The following is a 19877-nucleotide window of genomic DNA, read 5'->3' on the forward strand; positions in this document are numbered from 1 at the left end:
CGGCTGTACAGCAGGAACGACGGTGCAGACAGACAGTAACGTTAAGTTCGTTCCAGGATAGAATATGCTGCGGGAGGGGAACAGCTAAATGAACACATGTAAGTCAGTAAAGCTCAATAGAAGGAGCGAGTCATCATAGCAACGTTATACATACATTGGCCGTTATACAGCAAAGCCTCGAGATTCAGCGGCTGAAAAGCTTTCATAAAAGGCATAATCCTAGGCAGTTAAGAACAGAAACCCGGACTCGATCCTGCGGTTCATCCTTTGCCCCACTGGTTTCTAATGTTGCGTTTGCCAATATGAGAGACGAGGTTGTCGTACGCAGCGTTTGAGCGCTAAAAGAGCACCCTGTCGTATGAAATTTGTTGATGTTTTCTTTCCATTAGGACTCGTGGTCGTAGTGTCGTCGCGATCGCGGGGCGGGTGCCATTCGTTGCCGTCAAGCTCTCGTCCGTCAAGTTCTTTTGCAATGGTGACAGCGTGTGCATGTGCGTCAAATTCAGTCGGCTATCGTGCTTCGGGCACGCAGCATCATGTGGCAATGCACGAGAAGAACGTGTTTGCTTTTTGCCGACGGCCATTGTACGGAATAGGTGCACGGGGAGGGCAGTCATTGAGGTGAGGAAGTAGTCGGAGGTGAGAAAAGAAGGGAGGAGAGATAGAGTGGGAGCGAGCAAAACTTGAATGTCGGCTACTTGTGCCTCTCCTGTATTCAGCTGAGCTTTGTAGAAACGGCTGCAAATTCTTGAAGAAAGGATATGCTGCGACGAGACAGCTAGATGAACGAGGGACGGTCAGAGCCCAATAAAAGAAACAAAGGATCATAGAAGGGTTATACATACGCTGGCTGTTATACAGCGAAGCCTCGATGACCAGTGATCGCAGATCTCTACCAGAAGGCACAATCACAGAAAGCCAAAAACACAAACGCAGACTCGATCCTGCGGTTCATCCATTGCCTAGCTGATCCTTATCGTAGTTCTTGCCTATACGAGAGGCGAAATTGTCGTATGCGGCTTTTGAACGCATCATGTTTATGCGCGTCGGAAGAGGTCGGAAAAGAAGCATCATGTCGGTAATATGAAACTCATTGATGTGCTCCTTCCATTGTGATTGGCTGTTGTGGTGTTCGTCGCGATCGCAGGGTTGGTGACTTCCGCCGTCTCTCTCGGCGATCAGGTTGTTTTGCGATGAGGAGAACGAGTGCATGTGTGTCGGATTCGGTCGACTATCGGGCATGGGGCGAGCACAGCACCAATACACTTATGGCGCGGACGAGTCCGAAGAAGCAGAAACGAGGAATAAGCCTTTCGACTAATAGATAACGACGGCTCATATCTGACACCCTAACAAGTGATACATACAACATATGTTTTGGTCAGGGTTGCACAGTTTGTGGACAACGACAGTGGACAAGAGATCATAATGATGAAGACCCGAAGATAATTGAAATTGAGGTGGTTGGTTGTGGGAAAGGGTAAAAAATCTATTCTGCCCGCAGTTGCTTTTTGAACGGATTTATGCGCTTTGAGTCTATCGAATGCTGCTTTATATCAGCTGCTTCTATATGACTGTTGTGTACGTCGTTGCTGAATCATCCTACATCTATATGTTAGTATATATTATTTAACGTGGTGAATGTGACTCCTCTTGGAGCTGAATAGCGTTAGTTTGCAGTCATATGGAATCAATCATGTTGATTTACCCACGCCCACTTGTTTTGTTTACTCAAGCAGCAGCCAGAACTTGACACGTTACTAGATTATTCTATTGACAATTGCAGCCGCAGCATGAACTGTCTAAAGTTTTACCATCAATCTACGGTATACTCTTTTTCTGCCGCATCCGCTACTCCACAGATTTGAATATGGCGCAAAGAGGTGGCTATCATATCAAAACCTCATTGCTGTTGTAATTTAGTAACCACAAAGATGATCGCAGAAGAACGGGTTGACACTGCTGAATTCGTTTGTATTCTCCGCCAATTGACGGGCCATGACGCGTCAGAACGTCAGTCGAAAAATTGATAGGTCCGATAAGCATATCGATTAAGATAATCTATTCGTTTCCACGCTGTGGCTTAGGGTAAACTGGGTGGAGGAGCTCATCCATGAAATGAAGATGAACTTTGTCTCACCAGACTCTACTCCTTTGTATTAGTGACGGCGGCTTCTGATAAACTTCCTCGCTGTTCTATATAATAGGATAAGTATTATATTATAAAGTAAACGGGAGTTATACACCTATTGAGCTTAATAGCATGATGTCGATTTCTGGAGGAGGCTCGCTGTGGTCGGCAAGTCGCTATAACGCTTATTCCCATAGCCAGATCAAGCAAGCTTAACATGTACGTCCATATGCATCTTTTCAGCAACTCGTCGCAGCGCGCTAGAGACAATTTTCGTACTTTTCGGCATACAGTTGCGCTTCATGTTCCTATTGGCGAGTCGAATACTCAGCTCTGCGTGTTAAGTACATCTAGCGCGGGTGGCTGTCAAAAAGTTCAAAAAGTATGCTAGCAGCGCTCCCTGATAAGCAGCGTCCGGATGTTATTAGGCAGACTTCCGATGCCAAATCATCAGATCAAGTTAGTTTCAAGAGAAGGAAAGCTTAGTGAATCACTCCACAGTAGGCCCTTCCTTCCCTATATGATTTTATGCATTGCTTTGATGAAAAGAACGTATTTATTATTAAAGCCACAGCTAAGTTGAACACCATGAATAAAGAAACTCCAAGCTTTAGCCATTTTACTCCCGGCCCATGCCACTGGAACCCGTTTCCTCAAAGTTCTTCTTCTCATTCTCTTGCTTTGCGAGCAGTTTCCTCTCCTTCTGTAACTGCAAGCTGTAACGCACTGACGGCAACCCAAAACCTTTCTTGAATACCGACTTGATGTCCTCGAGAGTCATACCAGCAACCTCTGGATAGCACAGAATAACGCAGATATATCCGATGAAGTTCAGAGCAGCGTAAAATCCAAAGGTGCCGGATGGGGTTATGTTTTCCATCATCGACAGATAGGTAGACGAGACGACGATGTTGCTACCCCAACACGTCAATGTAAGCATCATGGTGCCGAGAGAACGAACCTCCATCGGGAAGAGCTCATTCCCGTGCCAAGGAACGTTGCCGAGTGCAGAAGCGTAAAATCCAATGAACAGAATGATACAGACAAGCACAAGGATACCGGCCCAGGTTAATCCCTCGTCGGTGACCTTGAGATCGTCGCTAATCGGAATAAAGTGAATCGCGACTGCTGCAACGACGAGAGAGACTGACGTTCCCCACATGGTGTAGATAAGGAATTTTCTGCGCCCAACCTGATCAAGGTATCGTAGTGCAGCAAGACCGAATGCAAAGTTGGCTGCCGTAACCACGATAGAGACGGCAATGGAGTTTTTGAAGCCACAAAGCGCAAACAAAGTAGGAGCATAGTAAATCAGGGTATTAGAACCCGCGAATTGCTGGATGCCCATAAGTCCGCAAGCGACCACCAGCGCAGCAAGGTTCGCAGGGTCCTTGTAAAGCAGTCGAAGCTGGTCCCTGAAGCTCAGCTCCGAAAGGCGCTCCTCGACTTTGAACTGGTGGTGGATATTGGCGACTTTTCTGGTGACGTCTTCGGCCGAAGCATGAATATAGATTTTTGCAGTGACTCGTTCAGCCTCGGCGATCATGTTTTTGCGGATCAAGTATCTCGGAGTCTCGGGAACGACGAAGCAAAAACCAAGTAAAATCAACGAAGGAACTGCGCCAACGCCAATCGAATATCTCCATCCATTGGACACATTCTCAAAGATGATGTTGAGAACATTAGCAAGGACCTGGCCAAGAGTGATCGCAAGAGCATCCAAAGTGACCATTCGGCCGCGAAGTTTTGCGGGTGAAATCTCGCCAATATAGATAGGGGCCACCATAGCGGCTTCACCAATCCCAAGACCAACGACGAGTCTGCCAACGGTCATCTGCGCGAGCGAGTATGAGCTTGCCTGGATCACACTTCCGGCGGTAAAGAAGATTGCGCCCAGACCAATGACAAATCGCCTTCCAAATCTGTCGAGCATGAGGCCTGCGCATAAAGCACCAATGAAGGCCCCTCCCGAAGTGATAGATGTAAGGAGCTCCTGCTGATTTGAAGAGAGGGTATGGCCGAGGTCGGTACCGACCATAAGCAGTACACCAGAGATGATAGAGAGATCGTAGCCAAAAAGCAGACCACCGACTGCGGCAGAGCCAGTGATAAGCCAGATGTAGATGCCTCCGTACTTGTCTTCGATGGGGTCCATGATCTCTTGGTCAGGACGAGTAGGCTCGAGGTCTTCGACGAAAGTCTCAGAAGTCTTCTCGGCCAAAGAGATGGCAGCGGGCGTCGACATTGTTGTGATGAGAAGGCAAGGCTGAGTGAGGACGGAGGGCTGGATCGGTAGGTGCGCGAGGAGGGTGGTGAGGGAAGTGAAGAGAGGGAGGGTCAGTAAAGAAGAAAGAAAAAGGGAAAGAGAAAAAGGAAGGAGGGGGGTATGACTGGGCTTATAAACTCACATAACAGGTGGGTACCATGTACAGATGGAGGAGGGGTATAGAAACTAAGGAACCCGAGGAAAATCAAAGAACGGGCTTGGTCGGAGGGGTAGCGGGGAGCGGCGACTACGCAGCCCATCGTCATGTAAACTATAAACTAACCGCGCTCGTTAAAACAGAGAACACCCCCATCGACAGCCGACTCTATCTTCGATCATCGGTAGACTCTTCGCTGCTTGACAATGGAGACCATAGCTGCCTAGAACCTTGTGATTAACCTGAAATATCAAACGACGCTTCAAAGCGATAGCACGGCAATCACCTTTCCTCTGCACCCGACTGTCCCATATATTATCTCCAGGGCTTCCGTCGGAATCAGAGATCGCACACAGCCGCTGGGCACCAGTAGGACCATCCGGCGGGAAAGCATGGCGATCGATCGAGCGTGGGAAGGAACCAAAACGGGGCATCCAGTAGCCGGCGCCTGTGTCTGGTGATTCTCCGTCTTTCTCCCAGCTGATGCTGGATCCGCAGTTAATTCTTTGCGATGTTAGGGTTTTGACTCTGTCTTCCCCGCATTTTTCGTCATGTCAACCTCCCCGCCGCTCGGAATCCGGGGAAATCGACGGCCAGTCGCGAATCGACGGCTATTCGCTTTGTATTCTAGATATATTATGTATAGTTGACCAACCACCAGACTATTTATCCACCAGGAAGCTACTGCGCATATAATTTGTCGGAAACCTCTTTGGTGTATTCCGGTGGATGTCTCTTTTAGTACAGCGGGGCACCTGAATATATGTGCGCCTCTGTCTTATGATCTTCATAACGATACTCCACTGTAATACCACATGGGTTTTGAAGCTCTACGCTGCATGTGAACGCTGATTCAAGTAACGGCGACTACTCTGTTGTTAAGCTCAATATACTTTGCACAGGCTTTCATCAGTGTCACTCTTCTCATATAGAGCTGCCCGTTGTGGCTCGAGTCCTTTCGTGGCGGTTTGACAATCCTATTGTCCTCAAGCAGTCTGCTCACACCAGCTACTAGACCGGCGTTACGTAATTTTGTCCTCTTCGAGAGTTGACTGCATCTGATTATGGTGAACTAAGATATGATTCAGCGCTGATCACTGATGAATGCAAAACAGATTAGTGGACTCGTGTAGGTCTAATATATTGAAGCGTCTGCTGGGTTATGTATGGATGGTCGTGAAGACAGAAGCAACAAAGGCATTGTTGTGCACTGCTATACTATTTTTATTTCCTCTACTGTTTTAAGCCATAACTGCCAATACATTGTGCACATAAATAATATTCATAGTAAAAAACACCAAGCTCCCAATTGCCGTTCATGCCTGACTCTCACTTTCCAACTCCTTCGCTTTTTCATTCGCTGCATCCATCGTTTGCTGACGCTCCTTGTTGGCAGCGTTGCGCTCCTTCTGAAGCTGCATACTATAAGTGACACTCTTTGGACCAAATCCACGACGGAAAACGCCCTTGATCTCCTCAAGAGTCAAGCCCGAGACCTCAGGATAACACAAAATCACAACGATCCAGCTGATGACATTGATACCGGCATAGAAACCAAATGTTCCAGAGGGAGTAAGCGTTTTCATCATCGAAAGATAAGTCGAGGATACAACGATGTTGCTTCCCCAGCATGTAAGAGTGACCATCATAGTTCCAAGAGAGCGGACCTCCATAGGGAAAAGCTCGTTTCCAAGCCATGCGATGTTGCCCAGAGCCGAAGAATAGAACGCGATAAACAAAATGATGCAGACCAAGACGACCACACCCGCCCATGTCATATCTGCGTTTGTGACAGTCAAATCAGAATTGATCGGAATGAAATGAATAGCGACGGCGGCGACGACAAGGGCAATTGGCATTCCCCACATGGTGTAGATGAGAAATCGGCGACGGCCAACTGCATCAAGATAACGAAGGGAGAAGAGACCGAAGAGGAAGTTCGCACCGGTGACAACGATAGAGACGGCGATGGCGTTCTTGAAGCCGCAGAGAGCAAAGAGGGTGGGTGCGTAGTAGATCAGCGTGTTTGAGCCGGCAAACTGCTGGATACCCATCAGACCACAGGCGACGAGGAGAGCAGCGACGTTGGCACTGTCATGGTAAAGAGTGTGCAGCTGCTGGCGGAGAGTCATGTCCAGCAATTCGGCCTCAAGCTCAAACTGTTGACGGATAAGTTCAGACTTTGTGGCAATCTCCTCTGCTGTAGCGTGGATGTAGATCTTGGCCGTGACGCGGTTGGCTTCCTCGATTCTGTTCTTTCGAATCAGATATCTTGGTGTCTCAGGAACGACGAAGCACAAGGCCAGGAGGGCCAGAGATGGAACAGCACCGATGCCGACTGAGTATCTCCATCCGTTGGTAACATGTTCAAAGGCAATGTTGAGAACGTTTGCAAACACCTGACCGAAGGTGATTGCGAGCGCGTCGATGGTAACCATGCGGCCTCGGATACGAGCAGGGGAGATCTCGGCGATGTAGATAGGAGCAACCATGGCAGCTTCACCAATTCCAAGGCCGACGACTAAGCGACCGACGGTCATCTGAGCAAGAGTGAATGAGCTCGCTTGAATGATACTGCCGGCGGTGAAGAAGATGGCGCCGAATCCGATGACAAATCGTCGTCCTTTGCGATCGAGAAGGTATCCAGCAATCAAAGCGCCGATAAAGGCGCCTCCAGAGGTGATAGAGGTCAAGAGCTCCTGGTTGTTGGACGACAGCGACTTGCCATCTAGATCGGTTCCAACCATGAGGAGCACTCCCGAGATAATTGCAAGATCGTATCCGAATAAAAGTCCTCCGACTGCAGCGCTGGTGGTAATAAGCCACATGAACGGACCACCAAACTTGTCTTCGATGGGGTCATAGATGGCTTCCTCGCTGGTGAGAACGCCGCGATCTTCGACAAAGTCATCGGCTGGTTTGTCTTCGGGGACGGCTTTGCGAATGGAAGGGACGGTGTCTTGGGATTTCTCTTGAGACTTCATGTTGGTTGGCGAAGGAGGAAGAGGAAGATAGGATGATTATGCGGGGAAGCGTAGTGTGGGGAAAGGGTAGAATGCAGGCTGATGTGGGGTGAGGCGAGGTGGGGCGAGCAAATTTAGATTCCGCCGGAGAAAAGTGCGACGAGAAGAAGTTATATGTGAGAAGGTCGAGATCAAGGTTCATGTCGGCGGTGCGGGGTTCCGGGGCAGGTCTGGAGAAGAAGACTAAGGTTGGAGGGTGGTCGATGGTTGTCTGGCCGCGTAGAAGAAGCGAGCAGAGCCTCCGACTACCGGCACGGAGCGTCGAGGGAGAGAGGTCAACAAAGCAGTAAGCCTCAGCACCCCGCATTTTTCTCCCCTGCGCACAGCCCATATTTAAATTTCGATTACGCTACGTCTGAGAATAGTTCATATTTGGAGAAGATAAGGGTGTGCTACAGTGTAATATAATGGCAACTCATTGCGATGGGTTGGATTGTATATGAATAGCTTGTTCAGCGATGAAAAGTAGGATTCGGAGGTCAGTCGGTCGATCGACATCCGCCGGCAAACTATGTTGCTTCCGGTGGGATGAATAATTAGGAAGTGCACAAGGTCATTTACTTGCTACATACAATGTGAATATTAAGGGGAACACAGGGCACCCCTCCACCCGGCAAGCCATAAAAATTAAATATTCCTGCGACTGCAGCGGAGCAGAGTGGCGACCAAGCAGCAGACGCTGGTCGAGCCTCGACGGCTTTGGGAAGGCGGCGGTGGTGAGGCCCGACGCCGCGAGGCTCCTGCTCCGCTGCTACCCCGCATATTATTGTGAGGACGGCCGAAAAGGTGTGCAAACCCTATTTCTACTATGACAAATTACGTAGCTGCTCTGCCTCTCACTGCCGGAACCCTCTCGAACGCCGCGTCTTTGTTTGAACAGCCCAAAGCCGAAGGCAAATCCGTCTATAACCCGCGCCGCACTCGAGCTCTCTATAGCCGTGAACGCACGGAAAATCGCTCAAATCTATGCAAGAGCATCTCGTTTCTTCGAGACTGCTCGGAAAGTAGGTATTTATTCAATAGTTTCTATTGTTTTTCATGCATATTCCACCGGAGAGTAGGGCCAAGTTTCTGGAGTAGATATTATTGCAAAGACCATATAATATTCTTTAAGGGGGGTTGGCTGGGTGTGCTTGCCGGTGGAAGTGCGCGCGGTCTTGGGTGCACGTGACCATGGCTTCTTCCGGGCGCGACAGTCTGTAGCACGCGAGCAGTCACGCAGAAGTACGCTGGTCAACTGATAGATTCACGACGCCTGCGACAGCCTACCGAAGGAGCGGTCTCTCACGGCTCTGGAAGGGCGGTTGATGTCGGTAGGTAAAAGTACTCTTCCGTGGGCGGTGACGTAGACTAAGAGACTCCCGGTAGGTCACCTGATGCACAATCTTATTATGCGAATAGTAACATGAACAATGCCGTCATCTTTGTGTAGGGTTTCCCCTTCATGAGCAACGCCGCCTTCACAAAGGGCTTCAGCCAAATCGCAGTTCCCCAGCTTAAAGGCTGCTTTCAGTCGGTAGCTGCCAGCAACCCGGCACCAATCCACCACTTACCCGATCTCCACCCTTCCCCACCTCAGCTCTCTCTTTGTCCTCGCCAGCGGAAGCGGTGCTAATAATGTACTTTCTTTGTTCAACTCCGGGTGCAGGGTGGGAGGGAGAGACGGATGTTGGTTGATTATTGATTGTCCATCAACGGTTCGCGAAACCGTGCTCGGCTCTTGAGGACGCAAGTCTGGCTGCGCCCACGTTGCTGCTCCTTCGCACTCTCAGCTTGCGAGGCGAAGTCGCTAATAGTATTAACCGACGTGAGCTAGTTTTACGCCCTCTCGGCTTGACCTCATAGTTTCTGTTCGCGTTGCAATATCTATATGTTTGCGTTATAATCTGTTCAACCGTATATCTTCTGTCCATCGCATACGATTCTACAATTTGCAGAACAGTGCTAGTCTACTCGTGTCTTATGATGCCTGAACAGCTATATTCACATAGATAAAGAGATGACCATACCACCAGTGTCTTGCTCTGACACTACAGTCATAGTCATCTCATCTTTTGCCACAGACGCCAGATACTCTTGGCGTCCTGATCAGTGGACAAGGACTGATCTTGGTCAGACGCGTCCAAGCTCGTAGATCGAAGATGGACGCGAGACGCGTGGAATTAGAATTTCCCGTGTCTCGCTCTCCAAGAAAATTACCACAATGAGCACTAATTACTACATTGGGAAATGGCGCGTGCCATACTATTTTTAGCCGTGCTATTACAAATGGGCGTATAATTGAGGGTAAGGGCGCAAAGCCGTGTCCTCCTCCATTCAGCCTTGCGCTACTCAAAACTCTACTCGTACGAGTTTTTCCATTCCTCCAGTTCTTGCTCGCAGATACGCTCTCGGTCCTTGTTCTGTCCCTCTTCCTTTCTTTATAATCCATCTCTCATCGATCCTAGTTTTATTCATCTCAGTCACATCTTCTTCCCTTCTCTGTGGCCTCGCAATCTTCACCTTCCTTTGTTCGTCGCTCGCCTAACTCTATCGCCCCGTTTTTCCGGCATGATTCTCCCGATCGCGACCATCCTCTTCTTCACCGCAACATGCGTACAGCGTGTTGCAGCAATCGACATAGACGTCACCGATACTGGTATGTATTTCTTTTTAATACTTCCTCTGCTCTGCCGCCGTCTGCATTGCCTCGCTTGCGTATATCTTGAGAACCCCGCAATCCCTTGTTACGCGTCGCGCTACTTACTCATTATCCCACCCTCATACTCACTCTCTATCTTTTCTCCAGACTCCATCATAAACGCCTGCTTTGTGTTTTCTCATGGACTCATGTCATATTACAACGGAAATACCTCCGATGGTACCGTGGGAAAATTCGTTTCTCCGTACTATTGGTGGGAAGCGGGCGGAGCTTGGGGCAGTCTCCTAGACTACTGGTGGTATACAGGTGATGAGACTTATAACGACCAACTTAGCGAAGCTATGCTTGCCAACGTTGGTCCCAACTGGGATTTCATGCCAAAATCTGAGGTTTCCACCGAAGGTAACGATGACCAGGCCTTCTGGGCCTTCGTATCGATGGCTGCTGCCGAGAGAAACTTCACAAACCCGCCAGATGGCTCTCCTCAGTGGCTCTCCCTCACACAGCTCGTCTTCGACTCCATGGCTGAACGCTGGGATACTGCCTACTGTGGTGGTGGACTTCGTTGGCAGATCTTCCAATTCAACAACGGTTATGACTACAAAAACACAATTTCCAACGCCGGCTTCTTCATGTTGGGCGCACGTCTGGCTCGCTACACAGGGAACGACTCTTATGCCGACTGGTCTGAGAAAGTCTGGGATTGGCTTGTGGACGTCGGCTTCTTGGACCTCGAGTACTACTACTTCTACGATGGCGCCAGCGTATCTGACAACTGTACCGAAATCAGCAAGTACCAATGGACCTACAACGCCGCAATCTTCCTAGCGGGTTCGGCCTACTTGTACAACTACACCGAAAGCGATGTCTGGAAAGAGCGTGTCTCTGGAATTTTGGCAAACGTCAACGTGTTCTTTGACTCCTCTGGTGTCATGTTCGAAGCCGCATGCGAACGTGTTCAGATGTGCAATACCGATCAACAGTCGTTCAAGGCATACTTTGCGCGCTTCCTCGGCCTTACTGTTCAGCTTGCCCCCTTCACTGCAGACACCATCATCGGTCTTTTGCAGTCAACAGTTACAAACGGTATCTCGCAGTCTTGTGTTGGCGGTTCGGACGGTGTAACTTGCGGAACCACTTGGTTGGAGGCTGGATGGGATAACACCTGGGGTCTTGGTCAACAAATGGGCGCTCTCGAGGTCACGCAGAATCTCTTGGCACTAGACAAACCTGCACCTTTCACGTCTGAGTCGGGTGGCTCTTCCCCTAATGTTAACTCAACAGGATATCCATCCTCTGTCTATGTCTATACAAACAACATCACGACCGCTGACCGTGCAGGCGCTGGAATTTTGACGACTATTGCTCTGATCATGATGCTTGGAATGGCTTGGATTCTAGCCAGTGGCTGATTCATCTGATTATCGAGCATTGTTGGGTTTTGAGTTTCTTCTTTCTGTTTATTTTTGGCGTATCTTTTGTACTTTTGTGTTTCGAGTGCTCTTGTGTTGTTCTAGCAGTTCTGAAGTACGTTGCGCGTCGCTGTATGATAACGCTTATTGATTGGGTATATATGAGGACTGTATGATTTTTTAGCAGTAATACGATAACAATTAGCTGCCATATTACAGTATTTATCTGATACTCAGCTGGGGCTGTGCATTAGAATATTACCGTGAGATTGAGGACGATACTCATTGTGAAGAGTTGAATGCACGTGATCTACATCACTCTTATGCGTACGACGACCTGATGCCAGCCGAAATGTAATGAACGAAAAAAATTATTCTCTCTCTGACCAGTGTATAATGATGCAAGACAGTAACCTCATAATGGACAGAATATCGTAAAAGGACTGGTTTGCTCATAATCTGATTGATAAAATCCCATTTTTGCTGGAGCGTTTAAGATTTGCGTGTGTTGCGGGCTAGGGCTTGCTTTCTCCCAACCGCCATCATACAAACTGCAAAAGAAAAAAATTTAGAAAAACAAGGCACCGTTTCTATTGCACTAGATTCTGCATTCTGTCCAGGTTGTATCGAACTTGATCAGTTTGTGCTTTAGTGGATAGTGTATTTTTTCTATACAGAAGTATTCTAGACTACTGCGGGCAAAATGGTTGGGTTGGCAGGTCCTCGAAATCGTCAAAAGATCGCCTTCGACCCGCAAAACACATCATGGTCCAGAGGTATGTGCCCAACTGCAGGATACAGCGTTTGGCTTACTACGAGATAACAGAAAGGTTCTTACTTATATTGATAATTTTAGACACCGATCGATTTGGCCATCGCCACCTTGAAAAAATGGGCTGGAAGCCTGGCGACGGACTAGGAAGCTCGGCTGCCAACCGTGCGATCACCACCCACGTCAAAATCACTCTCAAAGACGACACATTGGGCTTAGGTGCCAAGTCAGCTATTGCAAGTCAAGATGCAAACAACTGGGCTCCGGGTCTTGACTCGTTCCAGGCTTTGCTGAGCAGACTAAATGGCAGCGAACCTGCGCAAACTGAGACCACGACAGTGACTGAGACCGAGACCGAGACGATTTCTGAGAACGGCAAGATTACTATGTGGGAGTCGGAAACTAGAATAAGCCAGTCATACAACCGGATAGGTAAATGGGGGAACAGAGTCAAATTTGTCAAGGGCGAGCGTCTAGGTGCTACAATCACAGAGGAGCTTGTCGCGAAGACAAAGTCAGAGCGATCTGCAAAGGAAGAGAAAATTCCAGCTAGTGAGGACCGGTCGGGTTCAGCAAAGAAGTCCCGCAAACACAAGAGATCAAAGACTGATGGTGATTCAGCTGAGGATAACAAAAAGCACAAGAAGAGAAAACGGAAGCACTCGACCGATGAAGAAGAGAAAGAGGACGATACGAAAGTGCGGCATAAAGAGCACAAGAAGAGTAAGAAGTCTTCCGAGAAAAGCTCTAGCAAGAAGTCTTCGAAAACACACAGTCGTCCTGAATCCGACGAGTCAGTGACGAGCTTAACTGAGGGAATCGCCGAAACGTCAGTGGACGGATCGAAAGAGAAGCATAAGAAGAAGAAATCGAAGAAGAGTATAGAATCGGCGACCCAGGCGGCTCCGGAGCCAACTGATGTGGATATGACTGATGCTCCTTTAGCAGGAAAAAAGAGAAAGATGAAGGAGAAGAAGAGTAAGAGTGACAAGTCAGAGTCAAAGAAGAGCCGGAAGAAGGCTAAAACAGAGCATTAGATATCATTTGGAAGGGTATACATTTAGACTCATGTACTCTCTGTAATCTGAAAACAATTCTTATATAATCTATTCTGGATGCATGGTCCAATGGTAGCAAATAGAGTAAACCGATAATGCCAAAGCAATACATCGCTACTACATAATGCTGCATAATGTCTATTTATAAGAAGAGGCTACACAATATTCACACTTCTCAATCCCCGATAGAGTTCCTCTACTAGCGTCTCTCCGATCCCTGGCTCTTCAATCTCAGCCGCCTGGATAGCATTCCTAAGCTTCCTGACTACCGCGCGCGTCTTTTCTGTTCGTGAGCGTCGCTCTAGTTCATATAAAGCAGGTAGAATCAATCCCTGAAATACACCTACACTCTCCGATTCTTCAGATCCAGGGGTATGCAAAGAACGGCTGTCCGTATATACATCATCGTCGTCATATTTTGGGGTAGAGGGCGTCGCTAGAGGTTGCTGCGATGCTTGCCGGTGGTGAGCAGAGTCCATCACATGCTCCCTCATATCCTGTCTCACGAATCCGATCTCATCGTCGTCATCATCAGTGATAACCAGATCTTGTAAACCATGAGGGGTGTGCAGGATACGGGGAGATGACGAAGGCGTAAACAAATGCTCTTGAGATATGTGCGCCGGATGCTTTTGTCGAGACATTCCAGGTCCCTCGCGACTGTTCCGGTTAGAGCTTCTCGGATTAAAGTCAGTCTTGTCGCTCTCTCTATTCTCACTACTGTCCTGACCAGAGCCCATCATCACCGAGTTGTGAGTGGATGGCGCGTTGTTGAGGTCCAGCTGCGACAAGATTTTTTGATGCATATCGGGGGCTTCTGATGATGAAGCTACCCGGTGTTGAGACACCTGTCGCTTGTTTATCTGAAGCTCTTGAGCGGCCGACGATGCTTGCCTGCTTTTCAGGGTTCCAGAAGTATTCCGTTTCATCCGTATGGTGTTGAACTTTGCCTGGATAGTGTCATCGTTTGGTAGATTCCGAAGAGTCCCGCTCGGCTTGACCGTATCAAACTCCCATGCTGAGGCATCTGTCTTTCCAGTCATAAAGTTGCTGTCTGTGGCATCGACTTCATCAACCAAACTGCTTGGCTTGCGTTTGTTCTTCTCCCGAAGATAGTTTTCTTTTCTGTCAATCAATTCCAAAAGATGCGTGGTTTTCTTGGCGGAGCGAATAAACTTCATTTTCAAAAGCTCTTTTGCCGTCGGCCGCTAATTTTATTACGTCAGTAGATATTCCAGTTTGCATATATATGAGAGTAATGCGTACCTGGTTTGGGTCTTTTTGCAGACAGCACTCGACAAACTCTTTGAAGTTGCGAGAAAAGTCACCGTCAAGAGTTGGAGGAGCGTTCTTTGGAATGAGTAGTAAGACTGTCATTGGATGGATGCGCGACAATGGAGGTTCACCTTTCGCCAGTTCGATGGCGGTGATGCCTAGAGACCAGATATCTGCTTTGTAGTCGTAGCCATTCATCTTGATGACCTCGGGTGCCATCCAGAACTAGAAAGATGTTAAATACATAAAGCAATGCTTTGGTTTATCTAAAAATCTGGGTGTCCTACCGGAGTTCCGACAAACGTTCTCTTTTTCAAAGTGCTGGCAGTAAGCTGCCCACTGACGCCAAAATCGGCCAGTTTGATATCCCCATTGGCGGTCAAAAGAACGTTGGCGGCCTTAATATCTCTGTGAATATTTCGCTCGCTATGCAGGTACTCTAGACCTTTCAGAATCTCGCGCATGATGATTGCGATGTAGTCTTCAGAAATGGTGCCCGCCCGAAGCAGGTCGGCGCACGATCCGCCTCCGCAGTATTCCATGACTATCCAGAGATGCGCACCGTGAAGATAGCTGCCAAAGTACTGGGTCACATAGTGGGATCGCATCTGGCTCAGGATTTTTATCTCTTGGACAATATCGTCGACATCGTCGTCGGCCGATTCGAGATCGATCACTTTGATTGCCACGGGAGCTCCGGTCCTTCGATCAACGCTAGATTCGTCCAGGATGTTAGCAGGTGTCTGTGTTATTCTTCCTCAAGAATGCCTTCTCACGCTTTGTAAACATTGCCGAAGCTTCCGCCGCCTATGCGCTGCTGTTTGATGTAGAATTCATCGGGATCTATAGTTGCAGATGTCTGTGAGGACTGCGCAGGTGACGTCGCCCGTTGCATAGTTCGGCACAGCAGCAGCAGCAGTCAACAGAGACTCGTTATCTGATTAACAGAGCAAGAGGTGCAAATCGTGATGTGCGGGTGGATTCAAATGCCAGCGAGCGTACGGGTGGAAAAGAAGTAAATGAACAGCGAGGAGGTTGGCCCAACTGCAAATGGGTATGTAAACAAACGACGCGTGTTTAGAGTTTTCCTCGAACTTTAAAATTATACGTGGATGTTTTGCGGTCAGCCGCCTTCTCCCTGCATTCGCAAATGAATACGGGACTCATTTGGGGATTAGTTTGACAAAATATGTTCTAAATAAAGGAGACTGGCTGCGGAGGAGTCTGTGAGGAGTCTGCAGGGTGATATGGGGAATTCCTGATGATGCAGCACCTTGGCGCGTTTGTTTCTATATTTACAAAGGGAAGACGGCGCGACTATCTGTAAAGGAGGTAAATGAATGTATTGTGGACTATGTCGCAGCATTGCTGAACAGCTCAGCCATGCTTGATGATCTAGCTACACCAGCTAATCATCCTCAGCTTCAACCAGAACGGAGGCATTCTTCAACCCGGCTTCCTCGATAGTCTGATCCACCTGGTCGATGAGCTTTTTCCGATCGGTGCTGATGATCTGAAAGTACTTGCCGTTCATTTCTGGCACGTCACTCTTGACGTATTCAAAGATATAACGAACAGGATCGGTCAGGTTTAATCGTCGGATCTTTCTAGAACCGTCGCTTAGCCTGATCTGAACACGCGTAGTAGTTTTGGGGTCTGGAGCGGGCTCGTCACGCGCGACTGGCTGTATGGTTGCGAAAACATCTAAAGGATGATACCTATCAGTATTGCGTAGTACACCATGCGGTCGAAATAGTAGCATACCTTCGGAGGTTAGTGGCTCATCTTCGTCCATCTTTTCGTCCTCATCAAGATCAATGACTTCGATCTTGCGCTTGCCCTTGTCCCTAGCTGACGAAGCAGCGCTCGAAACGTCTTCCAGCGACTCATCTGCGCTCTCAGCAGCACTCACGCTAGACATCTCACTGGCAACTTCTGAATCGTCATCGCCTCGGCCCATAGACTGCTCAAGAGCGAGTCGGATCTGTTCTTCCTCTGACATATGGTCGAGGGGCTAGATGTGCAGGAAGGTCGGTTATTAGACGAAATCAAACAGAGGGAAGCTACAATACGCACCTTATGCTTAGAAACTTTGCCGATAGGATTCCGCGACCGGGGATCAAGACTGAATCTTTCGAGAAACTCATGGACAGCCGTGACCCAGTCCGCGGGTGAGCCAAGCTGATGCCAGGTCTTCATCTCTTCGCCTGTCCGGGGATCCAAAATTCCGACATAGGGAAAGGTTTGAGAAGGGTACAGCGCAAGAAAAGCCTGACCATCGTAAGCGTCTTTGTTGTACTGCATGAAGATGAAATTCGCTCTGACGGTCTCTTTGACTGCCTCATCGGACCAAAAGTCACGGTTTAGAACTTGGCAGTTGAAATCGGAAAGATCCTGGACGTTTACTAAGAGCCACTTCTTCTGCTCTCTACCCTTCTCTTTGGCCTAGTTATAAAAAAAGTCAGCTGAGATGCGTGAGAAGAGTAGAAAAAAGGACAACATACGGTATCTATGTCGTAAGTTGACATGATATCAAACGGCGGACGGAAAAGCTGTTCGAGTCGAGACTGCTTCTCGGTCAAATTCCGCGGATTCATCCCTGGCACTTGGTTAAACACGGAAGGTCTCATAGCTGTAGCAATATTTGTTAGCTGATCCTCGCGAAGCAATAAATCCGTTGCGGGCGCATACGTCGTGATGAACTAGGTATTGGTGGTGCGTAGTTGTAACCAAAGTCTTCGACTAACGTCTCTGTTCGGGGAGCAATCCGCTCTCTCACTTCAGGCTCTTGACGTTGATTCTCTTCGCGCTGTAGACGCTCGGCCAGCGCAGCATCGTCGTCACCATCCTATATTACGGATGTCAGTATTAGTCCACGGCTTCTAATCCGCCGCTGGCGCCCCTTCTCGCTCTTAAACAAGGCAAACGGAAAATTACCAAATCGATAGGCTCCTGCTGCGCAGAAGATTGAGCAGACGCTGATGGCGCCGAGTCCAAGGAAGCACCTCCGGACTCTAGGAAGAAGTTGATGGCGCGATCAAGGTCGCCGTCGCAGACAGCAAGGTATTGGGTCGCGCGCGTGGCGTCAGAGTCTGTGATAGCGCAGAAATTGGCAATCTTTTCTTCGTCGTCCATGGCTACGGTGTTGCTGTCGGCGAGTAACTGGTGAGTCTCTGAATGTGAAGAGAACAGCAGTCAGATGTGGAGGGAGCAGACGAGGAAGAGAAGAGAAGCAGGCGATGACGACAAGGTTACGGCTGAAGGGTTCACACTCGGCCTTTCTCTCACCCACCGAAATCCCGTGCGGCGCTGGTGTTGGCCCAACGTAAGCAGATCATTTCTAACAGCTTGTATGTCTATATTTTACAATAAAGCAGTTAAATAGTGGTGTATTACATAGATATGTTCATTGGAAAGACTGCATCAAAAGCACAGTCCGCTAAATGCTTCAACAAATACGTTCAAACTACACAGATTCATCACATTATTTCTTGCTCAAGTAAGCGCAAGAGCCCATATCCATAGGCTCGATCTTTCCTTCTTTCGGCATGATGTCAAAGTCAAAGATATCAGCCGGGATTCCGATAGTAGTGCAAGAGTTGGGGATGTCGACAATCGAAGCAATGTGAGCCTGGACAGGCGCAGCAGACAGGAGCAAGTAGATCTGCTCGCCGCTGTAGCCAAACTGCTTGAAGTACTCGATGAGCTGCAGACAGGCACCCCTGAAGGCAACGTGGGCATCAAGGAAGTGCTGCTTTCCGTCCTCGTCGACAGAGATACCCTCAAAGGTGAGGTATCGCGAGGGACCGTAGTGGGCCTCAACAGGTCCGGGAAGGAACATGGGGGTGTTCATGGCAAAGTCCTTGACACCGTTCTTGATGATCGAGCACTTGAACGTGATGACACCAGCCATCTCAATAGCACCGCAAAACGAGATCTCACCGTCACCCTGCGAGAAGTGGAGGTCACCAACGGAGAGACCGGCGCCCTTGACAAAGACGGGCAAGTAGGCCTTGGAACCACGGGACAGGTTCTTGATGTCGGCATTACCACCGTGCTCACGGGGAGGAATGGTACGAGCGCCTTCCTTAGCAACCTTGGCAAAGGCCTCAGGAGAGATCGACTGACCGGCGTAGACGCCATTCTCCAGAGGGAGACGAGCGACCTGGAGCTCAGACTTGATCTCGATGTGGTGGTCGTAGAGAGCCTTCTCACGTGTGTTCCACTTAGCCAAAAGCTCGGGCGAGGGCATAGTTCCCAGGATACCGGGGTGGATCAGACCAGGGAACTTGACATGGGGAATGTGGCGCGAAGTGGCAAAGATACCGTCGAAATCCCAGATAGCCTTGATGGCCTCGGGGTAGTACTTGTCGAGCAACGAAGGGCCAGCATCCTTGTCCAGGACACCGGTGTAGCCCCAGGGCTGCGAAGGGAACGGCTGGATGTCCTGGATCTCGACAACCAAGACATCACCGGGCTAGACAATCATAAGGCAGTCAGTCACTCGCATTCTCTACTCGAAATCGAAAAGAACAATGGCTAGAAGCTTACCTCGGCACCTTCAATGCCAATGGGGCCGGACAGGACGTGGACACCGTCGGTCTTGAGGTTGCGGATATCGTCGGCGCAGTCGTCGTTCTTGACCTGGCCTCCGGTCCAGTCGAAGCACTCGATGTGGAAGACCTCACCGGGCTTCGTCCAGGTGGCGAAGGGGATATCGGGGTGCCATCTGTTGTGGAAGCCGGGCTGCTCGGTGGCAGGCTTGCTGAAGTCGACCTTGATAGCGGTGGGAATAGGACCTGGGGAGGAGAAGGCAGGGTGTTAGCAGCACAGAAGAAGGAGAAAAGGACTCAATTGACCGCAACAGGACATACCGATAGGCATTGCGTTGCAGGATGATGCTGAAGACTAGCAGGAAGAGGGAGTTGTTCGATCTCGAGCGGAGAGGGGACGCAGTTCGGGGCCAATCACGGTCAGTGGGCTCCCCGGGATGCGACTTCCTGAAGAAGCAGGTGGTATCGGAGGTCGTGTAAGTGCATGCGCCGCATTCACGCGGCAGATTGCTGACAAATAGATGGTCTTGTACCGCCATATGCGCTTACGGGAGATTGGGAGATAACCAAAATCAAGGTTTTGCCAGCG

General features: G+C 49.1%; 7 protein-coding genes across 7 annotated transcripts; 2 read left to right on the forward strand and 5 right to left on the reverse strand.

Moving 5' to 3' along the window:
• Window positions 1-2750: 2750 nt before the first annotated feature.
• BZA70DRAFT_266363 (uncharacterized protein) lies at window positions 2751-4376 on the reverse strand (the record flags this gene model as incomplete). Its single annotated transcript, XM_064911025.1, has 1 exon — window positions 2751-4376. The coding sequence occupies one exon, from the start codon at window positions 4374-4376 to the stop codon at window positions 2751-2753; it is 1626 nt and encodes a 541-aa protein (XP_064769052.1).
• Window positions 4377-5429: 1053 nt separating this feature from the next.
• BZA70DRAFT_121372 (general substrate transporter) lies at window positions 5430-7946 on the reverse strand. Its single transcript, XM_064909504.1, has one exon. The coding sequence runs from the start codon at window positions 7536-7538 to the stop codon at window positions 5871-5873; it is 1668 nt and encodes a 555-aa protein (XP_064769053.1). The 5' UTR covers window positions 7539-7946; the 3' UTR covers window positions 5430-5870.
• A 1917-nt stretch (window positions 7947-9863) lies between these two features.
• Window positions 9864-12038, forward strand: BZA70DRAFT_275475 (glycosyl hydrolase family 76-domain-containing protein). The gene is made up of 2 exons (XM_064912160.1): window positions 9864-10215; window positions 10366-12038. Exons 1-2 carry the CDS (start codon window positions 10128-10130, stop codon window positions 11628-11630), a joined length of 1353 nt encoding a protein of 450 aa, XP_064769054.1. The 5' UTR covers window positions 9864-10127; the 3' UTR covers window positions 11631-12038.
• A 261-nt stretch (window positions 12039-12299) lies between these two features.
• BZA70DRAFT_309759 (uncharacterized protein) lies at window positions 12300-13439 on the forward strand (the record flags this gene model as incomplete). Its single annotated transcript, XM_064914894.1, has 2 exons — window positions 12300-12406; window positions 12487-13439. Exons 1-2 carry the CDS (start codon window positions 12334-12336, stop codon window positions 13437-13439), a joined length of 1026 nt encoding a protein of 341 aa, XP_064769055.1. The 5' UTR covers window positions 12300-12333.
• A 176-nt stretch (window positions 13440-13615) lies between these two features.
• On the reverse strand, window positions 13616-15630 carry BZA70DRAFT_288416 (STE/STE20/YSK protein kinase; the record flags this gene model as incomplete). The annotated part of the gene is made up of 4 exons (XM_064914032.1): window positions 13616-14668; window positions 14727-14960; window positions 15023-15449; window positions 15512-15630. The coding sequence occupies 4 exons, from the start codon at window positions 15628-15630 to the stop codon at window positions 13616-13618; spliced, it is 1833 nt and encodes a 610-aa protein (XP_064769056.1).
• Window positions 15631-16062: 432 nt separating this feature from the next.
• Window positions 16063-17994, reverse strand: BZA70DRAFT_255695 (thioredoxin-like protein). The gene is made up of 6 exons (XM_064910787.1): window positions 17673-17994; window positions 17427-17583; window positions 17240-17367; window positions 16812-17180; window positions 16500-16749; window positions 16063-16439 (listed from the first exon to the last, which is right to left on the reverse strand). The coding sequence occupies exons 1-6, from the start codon at window positions 17868-17870 to the stop codon at window positions 16144-16146; spliced, it is 1398 nt and encodes a 465-aa protein (XP_064769057.1). The 5' UTR covers window positions 17871-17994; the 3' UTR covers window positions 16063-16143.
• Window positions 17995-18079: 85 nt separating this feature from the next.
• BZA70DRAFT_275481 (formamidase) lies at window positions 18080-19753 on the reverse strand. The gene is made up of 3 exons (XM_064912161.1): window positions 19610-19753; window positions 19287-19534; window positions 18080-19212 (listed from the first exon to the last, which is right to left on the reverse strand). The coding sequence occupies exons 1-3, from the start codon at window positions 19617-19619 to the stop codon at window positions 18220-18222; spliced, it is 1251 nt and encodes a 416-aa protein (XP_064769058.1). The 5' UTR covers window positions 19620-19753; the 3' UTR covers window positions 18080-18219.
• Between the last annotated feature and the right edge of the window lie 124 nt (window positions 19754-19877).

The sequence above is a fragment of the Myxozyma melibiosi genome (genome assembly GCF_037950935.1).
Source record: "Myxozyma melibiosi strain Phaff 52-87 chromosome Unknown BZA70scaffold_3, whole genome shotgun sequence".
NCBI classification, from domain to species: Eukaryota; Fungi; Ascomycota; class Lipomycetes; order Lipomycetales; family Lipomycetaceae; genus Myxozyma; species Myxozyma melibiosi.